The sequence below is a fragment of the Geotrypetes seraphini genome, chromosome 1 (assembly GCF_902459505.1).
Source record: "Geotrypetes seraphini chromosome 1, aGeoSer1.1, whole genome shotgun sequence".
Classification (NCBI taxonomy): Eukaryota; Metazoa; Chordata; class Amphibia; order Gymnophiona; family Dermophiidae; genus Geotrypetes; species Geotrypetes seraphini.
In genome coordinates, this window is record NC_047084.1 from 300,028,742 (window position 1) to 300,046,274 (window position 17,533).

Genomic DNA, 17,533 nt, shown 5'->3' on the forward strand with positions numbered 1-17,533 from the left:
CAGTGGGACAGGTCTTGACTCTGTGGGTCTGTTTTGGTACATCCCTATTATTTCAGGACCACTAGACACATTGCACTAGAAAGAAATATTAGGTTCATACCTTGGTAATCTTTTTGTAGATGTGTCTAGTGGTCCTGAAGACCCACCCTGTGAATGGGTTTCAGCTGCCTTCTGCCTTGGGATTAGTCTGATTTTGAAGAATTCTTTGTCTCTCAGAGAAGCTGAGAGAAAAAAAAAAAGAGATAATTCATAGGAAAATCCTCAATACCATACTGTCTGGATTTAAGTCTCTGCTTTATAGCAGGACATGTGAGTAGTTACGAGCTCTCTATATGGTTAGTGCTGGTTGCACAAGTTTGCATGATTACTATGTTTATTACAGAGCAAAACAGAATTGTAGTGTTGGGGATTTTTCCGTTTCCTTCCTTCCAGTTATGTCTTTATTACAGTGCTACTTGATTGCTTTTATATGAACTGAGGGGGCAGGAGCAGCTCCCTGGGAAGGATGCGGAGTTAAAAACATGATTGAAAGTTTTCTGTAAGTAACTTGCAAGTTGATATACAGAACCCTATTATTTCAGGACCACTAGACACATCTACAAGAAAGAAGATTACCGAGATAAGAACCTAATCTTTCTATATTCCCTTGTTTTCTGGGCCTCCTTTCACTTTCTTGTGTTTTTAATTTATTATGTTTTCTCTCTCTCTCTCTCCTCACTGTGACCTAGTTATGTTTATTTTTCTGGTTCATTTGAACCATCATTTTGATTTGCTTCTTTTTAATTGTTGTCAGGATGTGATGTAAAACCTAAAAGTTTATAGGGCTCAGAATCAAAACTTAAACATGTCTAAAAGCCCATCCATGTGGATACTTGGACGACCTAAAAAACAGGGCATCCAAGTGTCGATAATCAAACCAACTTTCTGGACGTGCCGTGGAACGTTTTATGCCTCTGAATGCCACTGTACACCCAGAGCTGAAAGGGGCATATCTGGAGGAGTGGTTAGGCAGTATGTGGACGGGATGGGGGCCGATCTAGACTTAGTCGTCCTCAGGGATAATCGCATGTTTTACTAGATTTCCTGGATGAAATTTAAACGTTGTGAGTTAGACAATGTAAAAACAGGTATAAGTGCCAAAAAGGTATCCAAAGTGACCAGATAAAGACTGCAGAGATAAAGTAAAGATCCCAAACACTCCCCCAGTGTTCACTAACCTCCTCACACCCCCTCAAAGATCAGAATAAAAAAGTACATACCTGTCTTCAGAACATCAGAACTTGATATAGGAAAGCCTAGTAGAGCAGCACATAGGTGTCTTAAATAGCCTGGGGAGTGGGCTAGTGAACCACAGAGAGGAGGACCCAGGCCTATAAGCCACTCTAACTACTACATTTATGGAGGAACATCTGTGCCCACCATACCCTCCAAAACTCTACTCTACTGCCATATAGGTGCCACCTGCAGCCATAAGGGCTATTGGGGTTGTAGACAGGTGGGTATAGTGGGTTTTGGGTGTGTTATGGGGGACTCGCCATAACCTATATGGGAGTTCTGGTGAGATCTTTATCTGGCACCCTTTTTGTGAAGTTCACAGCAGTGCCCTGTAAAGTGTCCCACTGCTCTGTTGCCATGTCTGGGTGGCCAGTCCATTAAAAGATTGGCCCCTCCCATGTCCAAACGGTCTTGTTCTCGGTGTTTGGGACATGGATGAACAATAGACTGGATTTTCAGATAGACGATTAAAAAAAAAAAAAAAAATTTGAGATGTATTTTTCACAAACGGGCATTTTCCCAGTGCTAATTTTGGGCGTCTAGCACCATAAGCCCAAATCGGACTTAGACGTATGTTTTGATTATGCCCCTATATGTATATATAATTGAACAAGGATAAAACAAGAGGCTTACAGTAATATGAATATGCAAGTTATGTGTTAAACCAAAGCAATTTCCCTACGTGATTCACAACTGCAATCTGTTTCTTTTGGCAGAAATTTCAGAACAGGCCATTCGTGTTTCCACATGAACCAGTGACAGGATTGGTGCCTAATAGAGACCAAAGACAATGGCAGCAGGAACATCAAGAAGTTCTAGCTTTCTCCAGCGTAACTCCATTACCACTATCACCCATCCCTCTAACAGTGCATGCTAACCAGTCGTCTTCTCCACAACATGCTCGATATATTCTTGTGAATGAACAAACCAGAATCAATACTGGCTTTTCAATGCCACAGGAGTCTGAGCAACAATATGAGTACCTGGGACAGCTGAGAAAGCAAAAATCAATTGGTGAAGAAGAGGCACTTCCTCTGAATCTGTCTTCTAAACCAGAAACTTCTGAGCTGCTCTGTAACCCGGATTTAAAATTCAATTCCTCCTCTTCCTCAAAATGTACAATCCCTAAGTTTCTGAACCAGGTTTCCCCACTCTACCCCACTCATCTTGTTAAAAAAGTGGAAAATCAAATTATTTCACCTGGAAACTGTGTCCAAGAAAGTTTGCTTCTACCAGTCATAGGAAATCATACACAACTTAATGCTCAGTTTCTCATGAAGCTCAAAGGGAAAGATATCTCTGAAGCTAGAAGGCAAATCTCAATAAATCTTAATAGCAGTCATTGTTCTAAGAAAATTCCATATGTTGAAAGGTCAAGACGTTACAGCATCCCAGGAGATAACAGCTGCTATAAATTTTCTAGAGTTATATCTCAGACACGGAACCCACTTGAACTCGCTTCATCCACCTCCATTTCACAGGACTTATGCACATTCCTACAACATAGCCCCCACTGTCGAGTTCCTCAGCTGCTTTACAGAGTCGTAAATCGTAAAAGAGAGCACTCACATAAAAAAAACAAAACTACTGAAGGCAGATTATCAAAAGAGCCTTCTTCAGATCTCAGTTTGCATCCATATCCTGAGCAGAAACGAGATAAGTGTTTCAAAGTTAAAAAGTCAAAACCAGTAACCAGGAGCTCCAGTTAATCCCAGTCAAAGTAAGACCAAAACCTGTCTTTGCTTTTGCAAGATTATCAACCTTTGAGAAACTTGCTTTTCATAAAGGGCATGGAAATCCCACCAGCAGCATAGAAGGATCACATCTGTGGGCTATGATAGCTATCCTGATGACACGGTCTGTAGACTTCACAAAACTAACAGCAGCAGTGGAAAACCTGTACAGAATAATTCCTTAGAATATCCTCAATCATGGTACAACCAGTCATCTACCCATATATGTGACAAGAGAGACTTTGGAAACAAGCTGTATCGGATAAATTACATTAAGGGTTCCTTTTACTAAGGTGCGCTAGCGTTTTTAGCGCATGCAGTAGATTAGCGCGTGCTAACCCCGTGCTACGTGGCTAGAATGAACATCAGCACAATGCTGACATTAGCATCTAGCGCGCACGCGCTATTCTGCGCGTTAATGCCCTAACGCAGCTTAGTAAAAGGATCCCTAAGTACTGGAACCAAGTACAACCAATAATGGGATCGTCCTGTTCAAGGGATTGAGGCCATCTAGGTGGGCTATTATAAATAGCCAATCTGACCTGTGAAAGCATCGCATCAAGCTTTAAGATGGAGCTATATAGCATGAAGCCACTCCAGAAATATGATCCCAAGGAATCCTACACTATATATCTACAACCACGTATGCCCTTTGGAGAAAAAACACTAACAAGTCCTGTTCACCAGAAAACCCTTCCACTGGGGAAAGGCCTCACTGAGTTACATGAAATCATGAGCATCTCAGCCATTGAAGTTCACTCTCATGTATGTTGACTCCAGTGGAAATTCGGCAGGATATGCACATGGAACTGGAATGTGCAGCCCAAGATTTATTTGTTACTTTTATTTCAGGTGCATTGAGTCTAATGATTTTTTGTGATACTTTAACATTGTCTTAACTATACTGTGGTCTATGACAGTCCACTTGTGCTGGTACCAGAACTCCATTAGCATTGTCATATAGTATAATTTGTAATGATTGAGAATTGGATAATATCCCCAGTGATTGACGGATGCTCAATGTACAAGTAGATCCCTGGGTCTATAGCCCCTCACCATATAGCTAACTCTATGTGGAGACCATGGGTACATACTTCACAAGAGACAGCTCTCTGCTTGATATAGTGCTCATGGGATGGGTCAACAAGGACTGGAAGGCTCTTAATCCATGGAATCACTTGCTCCTCTCACTCTCCTCTTCCAGAAATGCACAGTCCAGTCAATGCATATGTTTGTTCTCAACCAACATAAGCTTGCTTAAAATCTTTAAATATTTGAAGAAGTAAAACGAATGAATGAAAGATTTCATAGAATGAAATATATGTCCCAGTTCAGTTTTCTTGTGCCTTCACCTCTAGGTAGAGAAACTTCACTTCCTATATCCCTGTACTCCAAACTCCTAAGGCAAAGAAAATCTTTGCCTCCTGTGCCTCCTCCTCCTAAACATTTAGTCAAATAGCTTCAGGAGGTGGGACAGGACTCAGGTGCAGGCTTCAGCCATCATTTTTCTATGGCACTAACACTCCTTAGACTTCCTCTGACATCTCAGATTTTTTGTTAGGATCAGATGGGTTTCTCCCTTCTTCATTGGAGACCTTCTTTAGCCTCTTACCCCTTGTTCAGTACTTTGTGATGGTATTAATGTAATGTATATTGGCTTATGCAGCCAAATCACAATAGCAATGTAGTACAGAGGATCTTGAAAGTTCTGTTTTAGGCAATACTCATTTACTTGATGCAGCCACTAGAGGTCTCTACTGTAACACTACATGTCAAATAACCTAAACCTTGATTACTTAACAATGAATTATTATGGCATTTGTTACAGGCTTTATGAAACTGATGCCACAGAAAACATCTCAGTTTACACAGTCAGATACTTGGCTTTCACTACATTAATCAAGCACTGTTAATAATACTAAAAAAAAAAAACAACAACCTACCCTTTTTGCTATTTTATGACTAAAGTTTCCTAAATTTCAGTTTAATTTAAAAATTCTTACTGAGAGAAGAAAAGATAAAAACAGCAGTGTGTTTCCCATTCTCTTACAATGAGCCAGTGGTGAATGGAGTGAGTGGAGGAGTGGCCTAGTGGGTACAGCTGCTTCCTCATGTGGGTTTGATCCCACCACTGCTCCTTGTGACCATAGGCAAGCCACTTCAACCTCCATTACCCCAGGTATCATAGTTAGATTGTGAGTTTAGACTATACAGTAAGCAGTAAATTTAAAAAAAAAAAGTATCTGCCTCTATGTAAAATTCTTTATGTTGTTAACAAAATTGTAAGTTTTATGTCACACTATACCTTTTATACACCACCTTGGGTGAATCTCTTCATAAATGCAGTAAATGAATGAAGTTTTGGCTGTATCATCTATTGCATAAAATCTGCAACAAATACATTAAGGATTAATTTTTAAGTGACCAGGGTTTGGGTTATGTGACATTTGCAGCATGTAGACAATAGACGCCCCTGCTAGCTCTAGCAGATAAATGAGTGAACACTGTCTAAAATGGAGTGGCAGAGTTTTGGCCACAGTTGAGTGAAGCCAGCAAAGAACCAGGGGCCACCCACTGGTGCAACTGTGTACTGCAGGTAGGTACTCACAGTCAGTGGTGTAGCATGGATAAGTGTTGCCCTCCTCTCCACCCCCACTGTTCCTTCTATGCCTCCACGCCACACTCATGCCCTCTCTTCCCCCCCCCCCCGTACCTCTTTAAATCTTTGCCAGCGCAAGCAGCTTCCTCCGGCCTGATGCTCGCGTTGGCTTTCCCTCTGATGTCACTTCCTGGCCCCATGACCCCAAAGTGATTTCAGAGGGAGCCAGGCTGGCTAGAGTAGTTGCTCATGCTGGTGAAGATTTTAAAGTGGTATGGGTCAGAGGAGGGCACAAGCGTGGCATAGGGAGCGAAGAGATGCCAGTTTCCCCACCAAGATGGCGCCTGGGGTGGTCCACCCCCCTGCCTCCCCTTACTATGCCACTGCTCACAGTATTGTTGCATTGTCTCATAAGAACATAAGGGTTGCCATACTGGGACAGACCAAAGGTCCATCAAGCCCAGTGTCCTGTTTTCAACAAAGACCAACCCAGGACACAAGTACCTGGCAAAATCTCAAGGTACTTGTGTCTTTCCAAGCCCAGACGTGTAGGCATTAGGAGAACCTAGGAACATTTAATAGAAAGGAAGCAAGACAATTAGATGTTAAGATAGATAGAAATTTCAAAAACTGACATTGCAATCAGTACACTACAAATTAGTAAATACAAATAAAATGAAAAATAGATGCCATTTTATTAGACTAAATATTACATTACATTAGTGATTTTTATTCCGCCATTACCTTGCAGTTCAAGGCGGATTAAAATTAGGTTTCAGAGACTAAAAACTCCTTCTTTAGATAAGGAAAGTACACTGCTATTCCGGATGTGAGGAAGGGAGTCTTGTTCTCTGAAAGTAATGTCAAAAATGTATTAAAACTAGTTCAGTACAAAGATCACCTTATTTCCTTTTCTATTTATGTTTATTAATGCAGCTACCATACTGTTTTATTCCAAGCTCCGCCCCCAAAAAAATCAATCCTGTTTTTCTACCTTCAACTGCCCATTTGCTTTTTTAATTGTGTTGGTCCTAGATTCTGATTTCTGCTTGTCTTCACTCTCTTGCCAGGATTCCCTATCCATTTGTCATTTTTCTCTCTCCTCCCTTTCCTTATTCAATTTATTCCCCAGACTCACAAACTCTATCTTCTTTTCCTCTCCTGCTCCATACAGCATCTGCCTTCTTCCCCCTCCATCTAGCATTTGTCCTCTTGCTCCTTCCATTTAATGTATGCTCTTTTTCTCTTCCCTCTCTCTCTGCCCCCTTCCATCCAACATACTGTTATCTGCCCTCCTGCCATTACACTCCCTTTCATTTGGCCTGTTTCCCTCTCTCTCCCTTTTATATCCAGCATCCCCTTTCTTCTGTTTCCACTTTTCTCTGTATCTCCTCTTTCTGTCCTCCACTGCTGCTGCTTCTCCAGACCAGCAACAGCAAACCCAGTTAAAAGATACAGGGCCTGCACTCTGTATACCGACAGCTGTTGGTTGTGCCCTGGAACTGGAAGCTGACAAAGTGGGAAGGAACCAAACTAGCAGCTGTGTCTATGCAGGGCATGGCCCTGCAATGTCTTTAACTTGATTTGCTGCTGCTAATCCAGAAGATAAGCATCAGCACTGACAGATGGGACAGATGGGGCCATGCTGTGAAGAGGAAACTAGCATCCTCTTGCACCTACCACTTTATCCTTGATACACCACTGTCTAGGATTACCATACATAGGGCTCCTTTTACTAAGGAGTGCTAGCGTTTTTAGTGCGTGCTGCTGATTAGCGCATGCCAACACCCGCACTACACATAAAAACTAACACCAGCTAGCGCAGCTTAATAAAAGGAGCCCATAATCTTTTAAGAGGGCATGTCCTCCTTTTGGATTTCTTCAGATATGTCCTCTTTGTTTTCAACCACTTTGATAATGAAAAAAAATCTGTATATCACATCTCATCTCCCCGTTATTATTCATATCAGACACTGCCTTGAAATTATTGAAAGGCAGTTTGACTAATACTGCAAATAAATAAATATACCTTTGGATTCCAGATCCAATTTTAATCTTAAAAAAAAAAATCCCGACACTCATGGCCAGCTGAGGCAAGGAGCTTCTAGGGCAGAGCAGTGCAAGAAGCCTGCCTGGCAGCATATAAACAAAATCTAAGTCCTCCACAGACCTGATTTGAATCCAGCTTTCACTCAGTCCCTTGAGGTAGGGCTAGTGCTCTGTGGCATAACTGTGGCAGCAGGAAGCCCAGTAATATTCTAACCAATTTTTTTTTTTTCAATTTATCATTTCTCAGAATGGATCTCTGTAGTGCCAGCTTAACCCATAATCTCAGGGTGTTTGCATTAAAAATCATAGCCTGTAACTTGTCTATTATGCATATTAGATCCCTAGTATGTGTCGAGTTAGGATAAAAACTTGTATTGAAAAAATTTGTACTGTAACTATTGCAAATTGTAACCCACTAACTTTATATTCTGTATGTTAACCTGTAACCCGTTCTGAGCTCTTTGGGGAGAACGAGCTAGAAAACAAAATAAATAAATTTTAACTTTTAGGAAAATATCCTCTTTTTCTTTTCCGTGCCTATGACCAACACACCTGCTTATGTAATGAGAGAAACCATTTCTTGTCTATTAGTCAGCCTGGACCCAAGGGGATACTAGAGAGAGAAAAGCATTGCTGATCGCCCCTCTGCTGCTTGAATCTGTCATAGGAATTTTGTTCATACAGCACAACTTTAAGCGTAAGTCATACAAAGACTTTGATACAGATCTCAAAAGCCAGCCAGAGTTGATGAGGGATATCTGCTCTTCTACGTACGCTTGGGCTCAGACTCCGTCAAACTCAAATCCAGAAGTATTTGAAAAGATTATCATCTACTGCTCCCCAAAGCCACAGCTTCAGGGAGTCCCAATGGCTCAGCTGATCAAGGGGAAAAATACCCCTGCCGCAATCAACTGAGCAGTTGCGGCATGGGGCCCTCAACAAGTACCCCGAAATTGGCAGTAGGAATGCCCACTCCCCCCCTGCCACCAGCCCACGATCCCCTGACACACCCTGGAAAGCACAGCAGAAAGGATGCCCACTCCCTCTGCCACCATCCCCCAAACCCTTGACCCCCCCTCCCAGAATGTAGCCCGGCAGGATGTGCACTCCCTCCTGCCACTCCCTCAAGAATGCCTGACATCCCCCAACTGGCAACACCCCCAAAACCTCTAGAGCCCTCACTAACATCCCCCAAGCCTCCAGACCCCCCGGCACCCCCCAAACCTCTAGACCCTCACTCCACCCCCATACTTTTAATGAAGAAAGGTCAACCAGAGGGATGCTTACTCCCGCCAGCTGACAGGCCCACCTCTGCAAAATGGCAGATCATCCCCTTCGCAGTGCATCCTGGGATACACTGGAGAGGGGCCTAAGGCCCTGATTGGCTCAGATGCCTAAGGCCCCTCCCATAGGAGGAGTCTTAGGCACATAAGCCAATCAGGGTGTTAGGCCTCTTTCCGAATGTATCCTGAGATGGAATAGGTGTGGCATAAGACTCCGAAGCCATGGCTTCATGGAGGCCTGCCGCTTCAGCTCAAAGATTCCAATGCTACAATCAGCTGAGTTGGCCTTAAGGTTTTGAAATGTAGGCTAGCATTTTGTTGGCCTACATTTCAGGTGTCTGTCACGGCTCTAGGGAGACACCTAGGGTCATTTAATGATAAAGGGGATGGAACTCCTCTCGTATAAGAAAAGACTAAAAAGGTTAGGGCTCTTCAGTTTGGAAAAGAGACGGCTGAGGGGAGATATGATTGAAGTCTACAAAATCCTGAGTGGAGTAGAATGGGTACAAGTGGATCGATTTTTCACTCCGTAAAAAATTACAAAGACTAGGGTACCCTCGAGGAAGTTACAGGGAACTACTTTTAAAACCAATAGGAGGAAATATTTTTTCACTCAAAGAATAGTTAAGCTCTGGAACGCTTTGCCAGAGTGGATAGCGAACCTGGTTTTAAGAAAGGTTTGGACAACTTCCTGGAGGAAAAGTCCATACTCTGTTGAGAAAGACATGGTGGAAGCCACTGCTTGCCCTGGACTGGTAGCATAGAATATTGCTACTCCTTGGGTTTGGGCCAGGTACTAGTGACCTGGATTAGCCACCATGAAAACAGGCTACTGGGCTTGATGGACCATTGGTCTGACCTAGTATGGCTATTCTTATGTATGTCTAGCTTCCCTGCTGATTCTACATTTTTGTTGTTGTGGATTACAACTCATGTCTACTTGAGCCTACCCACAAAGTTCAGTACTAAACTTCAGGAAATGTTAAGTGTTTATGTTGTGTTTGTAAGTGTGTGTTTTGGTGTGAGGTCCTACCAGAATCTGAAAATGCATGGCAGTAATTTGAATAACCTTAATCCCAACTATATCATTGATTGTTCTTGGCTGAGCTGAGGAGAGGAAGGGAGAGATAATCATTGTACATGAAAAAAAAAAATAAGATCGCACCGAAATAAGACCTTTTTTGGGCCCAAAATTAATATGACAGTGTCTTATTTTCGGGGAAACACGGTACATTAAATTTCATCTGCCATTTGGAAGCCTAGTCTTCCAGTCTCATAAGAACCTCCAGCAATTTCTCAGTCTGCAGGCGATTTAAAAACTGAATAATTTTGTCATCTGTAAATCTGATTACCTTATACATCATTCTCATTTCTAGATCATTTACAAAATTGTTAAAAAGTACTGATCCAAGAACGTGTCCCTGTGACCTACTATTCACCTTCCTCCACTGAGAGAACTCTGTTTTCTTTCATTTAACCAGTTCCCAATCAAAAACAGGACACCGCCTCTTATCTGATGTTTTTAAAATTTCCTCAGGAGTCTCTCACGAGGGTGAAGCAGGCTATTCAGAGTGGGCTCCCTGAATGGAAAAACTTAAAAACTTATTATAGCTTGCAGATCCTTTGCTACCAGACATATCTAGTAGGTCATCAGGCCGCCCAGTGTATAAATTGATTTCTGGATTTTTAAATAAGAAACCAAAAAATAGTCTTAAGAGATATTTGGAGCATCGAGATTAAACAGTATATTTCTGTGTCTCGGTGGCCACGAATTTGGACTTGGAGATTACAATGTACATCGTTAGCATCTATGAGACAAACATGGTTATTTCTATTACATAGGATATTTTGGACCCCAGTTCATTTAAATAAAATAGATAAGTCCAAATCTAATAGATGCTGGCACTGTCATATTCATATAGGGACTTTGGATCATCTGTTATATTTTTTTCCATTGATACTTGGTTTCTGGAGGTCAATTTGGGGACAAATTAATTTCATTCTTGAATCATCTATCCCCTTGTCATATGAGGCAGTAATATGTGGTACGATACTTCATTTTAAACCTACATTGGATAAGCATAAAAGTTGTCTTTTTCTAATTCTCACAGGAATAGGGGTTCAACTGATTACTCACAATTGGAAGAACCACGATAGGATTAATTTTACTTTTTTGGTGGGTAACAGTGTGTACCACGTACAAATATGAAAGGATGATGGCAGACCGTATAGGGAATAATAAGTCCTTTAATGATGTTTGGAGTCCATTGACCAATTTTATTGCATTATAATTGGGGTTATGTTTCTTTCTTTCTTTTTTCATTTGATTCCTTGCACATCCGGGAGGGTATCTGGGTGGGGGGTGGGAAATTTATTTGGAGGAGTTAATTTATTCCATTATATATATATATATTGAATTCATAGTTTATTGTATTTTGGATTAGTATTTAAGACAAGGAGGGGAGAAAAATTTTTTTTCAATGTAATAATTGTAAATTGACAGTGTTTTTTGTGCAGATTCTCTGATATAACATTTGTATTGCACTTTTAAAGTTTAAAACATCAATAAAGATTTTAAAAAAAATTGGCATTACATTAGTCACTTTCCAATCTTCAGATGTGATGATGATTTTAATGATAGATTACACTGGCCAACACTCATTTTGAAACCTCAAATGTTAGATCTATTTCTGGGTATATTTGACCTGCAAATTCCAAAAATGGCACCGGTTTTCTCCTATCAGCTCTAGTTTTTGAGATACAGAACATGTGCCATATACCACTCTTCACTCTGCTCGCCCATTAAAAAAAATCAGAATATTTTAATGTAGTGTTAATATCTGTTAAGCATGAAGGAAACATTAAAATTAAAAGAAAAGTACAACATGAAAATCTACTTATTTCATACCAAAGCACAAGTTTATGATACGAAATTTCCAGTCATTCGTCACACAAGAATAGGCTTTAACACTCATGTTACAGCCAAGCCTGTTGAAATGAAAGAGCATATCCTCTACTAATTGTGTGTAGCTGTCTGTCTTCTTGTTGCTAAGAAATATTTTTTTACAACAAGAACAAATGAAGACCAGGCATATAATTTGCTTTCATTCACTGAAGCTATGAAATGTGGGACATTTATAAGTTGTCTGATTTGTGGACCATCAAAAATTCATGTCTTCAGTTTTTCCATTGTAAGTCCAGGTAACATATGCGCTGTGTATTCAATATACAAACTGTCTTTATTCAAAGCTTTTACAAATTGTTTCATCTGGCCTAGCTTTATATGTAGTGGTAGCAGTATGATTCTATCTTTTGCTACCAAATTTGTCCTCCAACCACCATATATTCCCTCGGAGGCCAATCTTTTTTTGCCCAATGTTCAAGTTTGGCTCTACTAGCCCAAATGCATAAAAATTAAGGATACTTTGAATAGCCACTTTGTTGACCAAGAAGAAAATTAACCATCTTCAAGTCTACACAAATCACCCATTGATGTTCTTGATAATTTATCTTTTCTAAGACTAAAGAAATCTTGTTATGCATAGCAATTTTGAAAAAAAAATTTCAACCATATCTAAGAAACTAGAACTGATGTGGTTTATCCAATGCAATTTTCTAAATCAACGCTCCAAATAACCCCAGGAACAGGTCAAAAAACCCAAGGCACCAATAAATTTTGTTTTTGTTGTTGGCCTTGTTATACATTACTAATACGGCTGCAATTTAATTTTTGAGTTCTTTCAGTACTCTGGGATGTATACCATCTGGTCCAGGTAATTTACCATTCTTTAGCTTGGTTTATTACATCTTCCAGGCTCACAGATATTTTTTTCAGTTCCACATCATCATCATTAAATACTGTTTCTGGTATGGGCAGTAAAGACTAAAGCAAAGATGGGACACATTGTTCTGTCCCCACTATTGAAGAAAGCTGACTTAGATCCATCCTCACCGTCTAGCTATTGACCTGTAGCGAATATTCCTCTACTGACCAAAATGTTAAAGTCCATTATATCTGCTCAGCTTTCATCATATTTAGAGAGATTTTCCATTCTTTTATCTTGCCAACATGGATTCAGACCTAATCTCAGTACTGAATCTCTACTGATTTCATTAATCTCTAAGGTTCAGCAATTGCAAGCGCACAATAAGTTTGCTACAATTCAATCTATTGGCGGCCTTCAATGTCGTTCACCATGATATTTTGATTTACCAACTTTCTGAGATAGGTATTGATTCCAGTCTTAGACTGTTTTTCAAAATTCTTACGATATCGCTCATATACTGTTAATATGAATGGCACCATATCATCCTCTTGGAAGCCTCTATGCGGAGTCCTACAGGGATCACCTTTATCACCTATTCTTTTCAACATCTACATGACTACTTTGAAGTTTTTCCATTTAGCCCCCTGCGAAACACTATTTATGTATGAAGACATCTTTGTCCTTCTTGAGATACACTCGAATCTCACTAACCTCGTTGGGAATATAATAGAATGTATAAAGAAACTTCAGTCTTGGGACTTACTGTACAAATGAAACTGAACGAGTCCAAATCAAAGTTTCTTTGGCTTGGCCCAAAATTAAAGCAACTACCTTCGTCTATTCTGTTGCCTTCAGGATCCTCACTCAAGGATCTCCCTTATGAGATCCTCACTCAAGGATCTCCCGTATGAGAAACGACTGGGTAAGTTGCAGCTGTACTCACTTGAGGAACGCAGAGAGAGGGGAGACATGATCGAGACGTTCAAATATGTCACAGGCCGTATCGAGGTGGAAGAGGATCTCTTTTTCCTTAAAGAACCCACGGCAACAAGAGGGCATCTGTTGAAAATCAGGGGTGGGAAATTTCATGGCGACACCAGAAAATATTTCTTCACCGAAAGGGTGGTTGACCGCTGGAATAATGTTCCACAACAGGTAATTGAGGCCAGCAGCGTGCCAGATTTTAAGAAAAGATGGGATTAGCATGTGATCTCTTCATGGAGGTAGTTAGGGGGTGGGCCATTAGTGTGGACAGACTAGATGGGCCGTGGCCCTTTTCTGCCGTCATGTTCTATGTTTCTATGATTGAATTCTCAAGTAAAGTTCTGGATGTAATTATAGATTCAACACTTGGGGGGGGGGCGCTGTGGAGCCCGACTAGGATGGTCGTGGGTTAGATCAGCTCCAGCAGCCCTAACTACTATTTTTCCTCATCTGAGCTAAATTTCTGCATTTTTCATCTTAATTTTCGGCAGAATTTATTCTTTATACTATGGCTTCGTCAAAAGTTGGAAAACGCCACAAGCCTGAACCCTTGTCACCTGCAAAAACTGGATCAGACAAACCTGACAAGCCGGAGGCTCCTACCATGCTTGATCTTTGGGAGGCAATTCGGTCACTCCAAGATATAATGACTGACACGAAGGATGCCTTATCTGAAATGAAAGACGAACTTACTACCATTCATTCTGACATTTCTGCTTTTAAAACTAAGCTTGCAGATCTAGAAATAAAGTCTGCCACTGCCGATGCCAATATCAAAGCCCTGCAGTCCCATGTGAAGCGCACACTTCTCATAGAGCGGGAACTTGAGGACGCCAGCAACCGCTCGCGTCAAAATAATGTGCGGCTGCTCGGGGTACCGGAAAATAGTGAAGGTACTAATATACTGTCATTCTTGGAAACTTTCATTTCATCTCTCCTTCACATTCAATTCGCGAAGGATTTTGAGATCGAGAGAGCCCACCGCACACCCTCGTCTCGGCAACCACGAGACCAACGTCCGAGGCCGATTATTTTCAAAGTTCTCTGGTACCAGCAGGTACTGGAGATTATGCAAAAAGCCCGCTCGCTCGCTCGCTCCGATTACCTTTGAGGGCAACAAAATCTTGTTTCTGTCTGACCTCCACAAGACTACGGTGAAATCCAGGCAACAACTTCTGGCTCTACGTCCCCAGCTAAAAAAAATGGGCGCTCGCTTTGGGATCTACTACCCTGCCAGAATGAGAGTCATGTATCTGAACCAAACACGCGACTTCACCGACCCGGAGCAACTAGCGTCCTTTATAGAAGAGAAATCTCCGACTCCTATTGACGCCGTGTGATGAGATCTCACTAACTCATTCATTCACTGTCTCACTGCCTTCTCCGGATTGCTGTTTACTGCTGCCTTTACCTTCATTTTCCTTCGACGGACTTTCTGAACTGAACTCTACAATCACTCGCTTCCTTCTGAAGTTTAAGCAGCAATTCTACCTACTTTCTTCATTTCCTCCGCTGTTCTAATTGTCCTGCCGCTGTTTGGCTCTACTAACACACTCATTCACCACTTACCAGCCTTCTCCGGATTGCTGTTCACTGCTACTCCTGACTCCATTTTGTTTCGGATGGACGCTTCGGCTTGAAATAGCGTTTATATGCTTGCTGTTAAGAAATTTGCTAAATAATTCTGTATGTTGTCGCTATTGCCTCCTCTGCTTGAATGGTCTGTTCCCCTTGCTTCGGTTTTCTCCTTTCTTCTCCGTCTCTCCATGCTCTTTCTTCCCGCACCCTCCCTCTTGCCTCCATTTTGCCTGCTCTGCTCTGGTCACTCACACACTTGAAGAAGTACACCAGCGTTGTTTTTTGATGCCGATTTGTTTTTTTGACTCTCTCCTTCACCTCCCTTCTGCTACTTTTCTCTGCTGATAGCTGACTCACTATGTTATATAACCGCTACGCTCTTTTTAAGCCTTTAATTGCCTGTGTACACAGCTTATCTCTTCCCCTGCACGGCTCTTCGCATTTCATTTAGACTGCTTCTGGTAAGGTTTTCCCTTCTCTCTTGCATACTCAGCTGTTTACCTTTCTGAAATCAATTAACCTCAATGATTCCTAATTCCTTTCACTTTCCAACTCTTACTTCAATCGACTTTTCTTTTCTTATCCACTATTACTACTGAATTGAATCTAATTAGCCATGCTCCTTGCTACTCTCTTCATCTTCTTCCTTATATCTGTCTCCTGTGGCTGTGTTTTCTACTCTCTCCACTCTCTTTGACCCGGCTTACTACTTCTATTCCTTGTCTCTTATTTACCTCCATTCCTTTCCCAACCCCTCTTGCTTTTCTTGCCACCATTGGGCTTTCTTTGCTCCTCTTTCTCCTCTGCACTTGAGGCAATCCGATGCGTAGCACGTTGTCTAACCTGCTTCTTGGAGTACTCTCTCCAACGCTTTACTGCTGCTTATTTATCCTTGCTTGATGACTCTTTACATTTCACATTCTATAACCAACTTTCCCTCACTACAAACCTTTAATTGTCCTGTTTACTTAGTTTCTTTTCCCTGTCATGCTCTACTGGTTTGTTACTTTTCTGAATACCTGCTTAAAAACCAACTAACTTCTATGGCTCACACTTTCTCTTTTCTGCAAACATCTTTTCAAATGATACTCTCTGGCTCCTCTCATGGCTGACTAAATCTTAATGTGATATGCCTTGTTCTTCCTTTTTACCTCTCTTTCTGCTGAATTTTAAGACATTTGTTAATAGTTTTATTGCAATACCAATTTGACTTATCATGCTTTATTTCAATTCTCAGTTGATGGTTGCTAACAGTTTAAAATTTGGCTGTTGTGTTTAGCTCTCTGCTCGCGGCCGCCTGGCCCGATTCACCAGCCACCCCAGTTTTGTTTCCGCTGCGTTTACAGCTCCCATTGACATCTGTTTTAAGTGCCTCCATTTTTCCCTTTTGTTTATGAATGCATTTTTCACTTGAATGGTTCATGTTCTTTTCTCTATTAACATGTGGTACCTTATCAGTATGTATAACTTTGCAACATCCATCATTTCATTTTTACTGCCTGATTGCATTTGTCATGATTTCTTTTGATATTTTTTCATGCCTATAACACTTACCTCTCTCAACGTCAAGGGTCTTAACAATTGTATTAAAAAACTCAAAATTATTTCCTACCTACAGGATGTCAATTCAGATATTGTTTTCTTACAGGAAATGCATCTTTCTGAATCTGAATCCCTTAAATTCACCCTGAAAGGCTACTCACCACTATGCTCTCCTGCACTCAATGGTAAGAATGGAGTTATCACTTTTATTCGTCAAAACCCAGCCATATCCATTGATTTCTGCTCTCATGACATGAATGGACGCTGGGTGAGCGCTCAGCTTACCATCTCGCAACAACCCGTTCGTATCATCAATATATATGCCCCTAATACAAACCAACCAGATTTCTTTACCAATTTGGCCACCCACATACTCCAAGACCCCACTACTCCTGTTATTATAGGAGGTGATTTTAACCTCATTCTAGATGTGGTTAAGGATAGGAAATCCCATGCGACATATAAGAAGACCCGGTCTTGGTTCACCTTACATGATATCATTGATCAATTACAACTCATTGACCCATGGAGACTCCACCATCCTACTGATGACCGATTTACCTTCTTTTCGAACCCCCACTCCACCTACTCTCGTATTGACTATTTTCTTGCTAGCTCTTCTCTAGTTGACCATCTCTCTTCTTCTACCATTGGAGACATTGCCATCTCTGACCATGCTGCCATCTCCTTGACGTATAATCATTTTACTCTATCGCCCAAATC

At 41.1% G+C, this 17,533-nt stretch overlaps 1 protein-coding gene across 1 annotated transcript in view; it reads left to right on the forward strand.

Annotated features, from left to right (window-relative positions):
• The window catches only part of LOC117364859, a 47,645-nt gene extending 39,481 nt beyond the window's left edge, over window positions 1-8,164 (forward strand). The window contains exon 6 of the mRNA XM_033954570.1: window positions 1,992-8,164. Within this exon, the coding sequence (XP_033810461.1) occupies window positions 1,992-2,984 (993 nt within the window). The 3' untranslated portion in view covers window positions 2,985-8,164. The remainder of the gene's footprint in view (window positions 1-1,991) is intronic.
• Window positions 8,165-17,533: the final 9,369 nt, after the last annotated feature.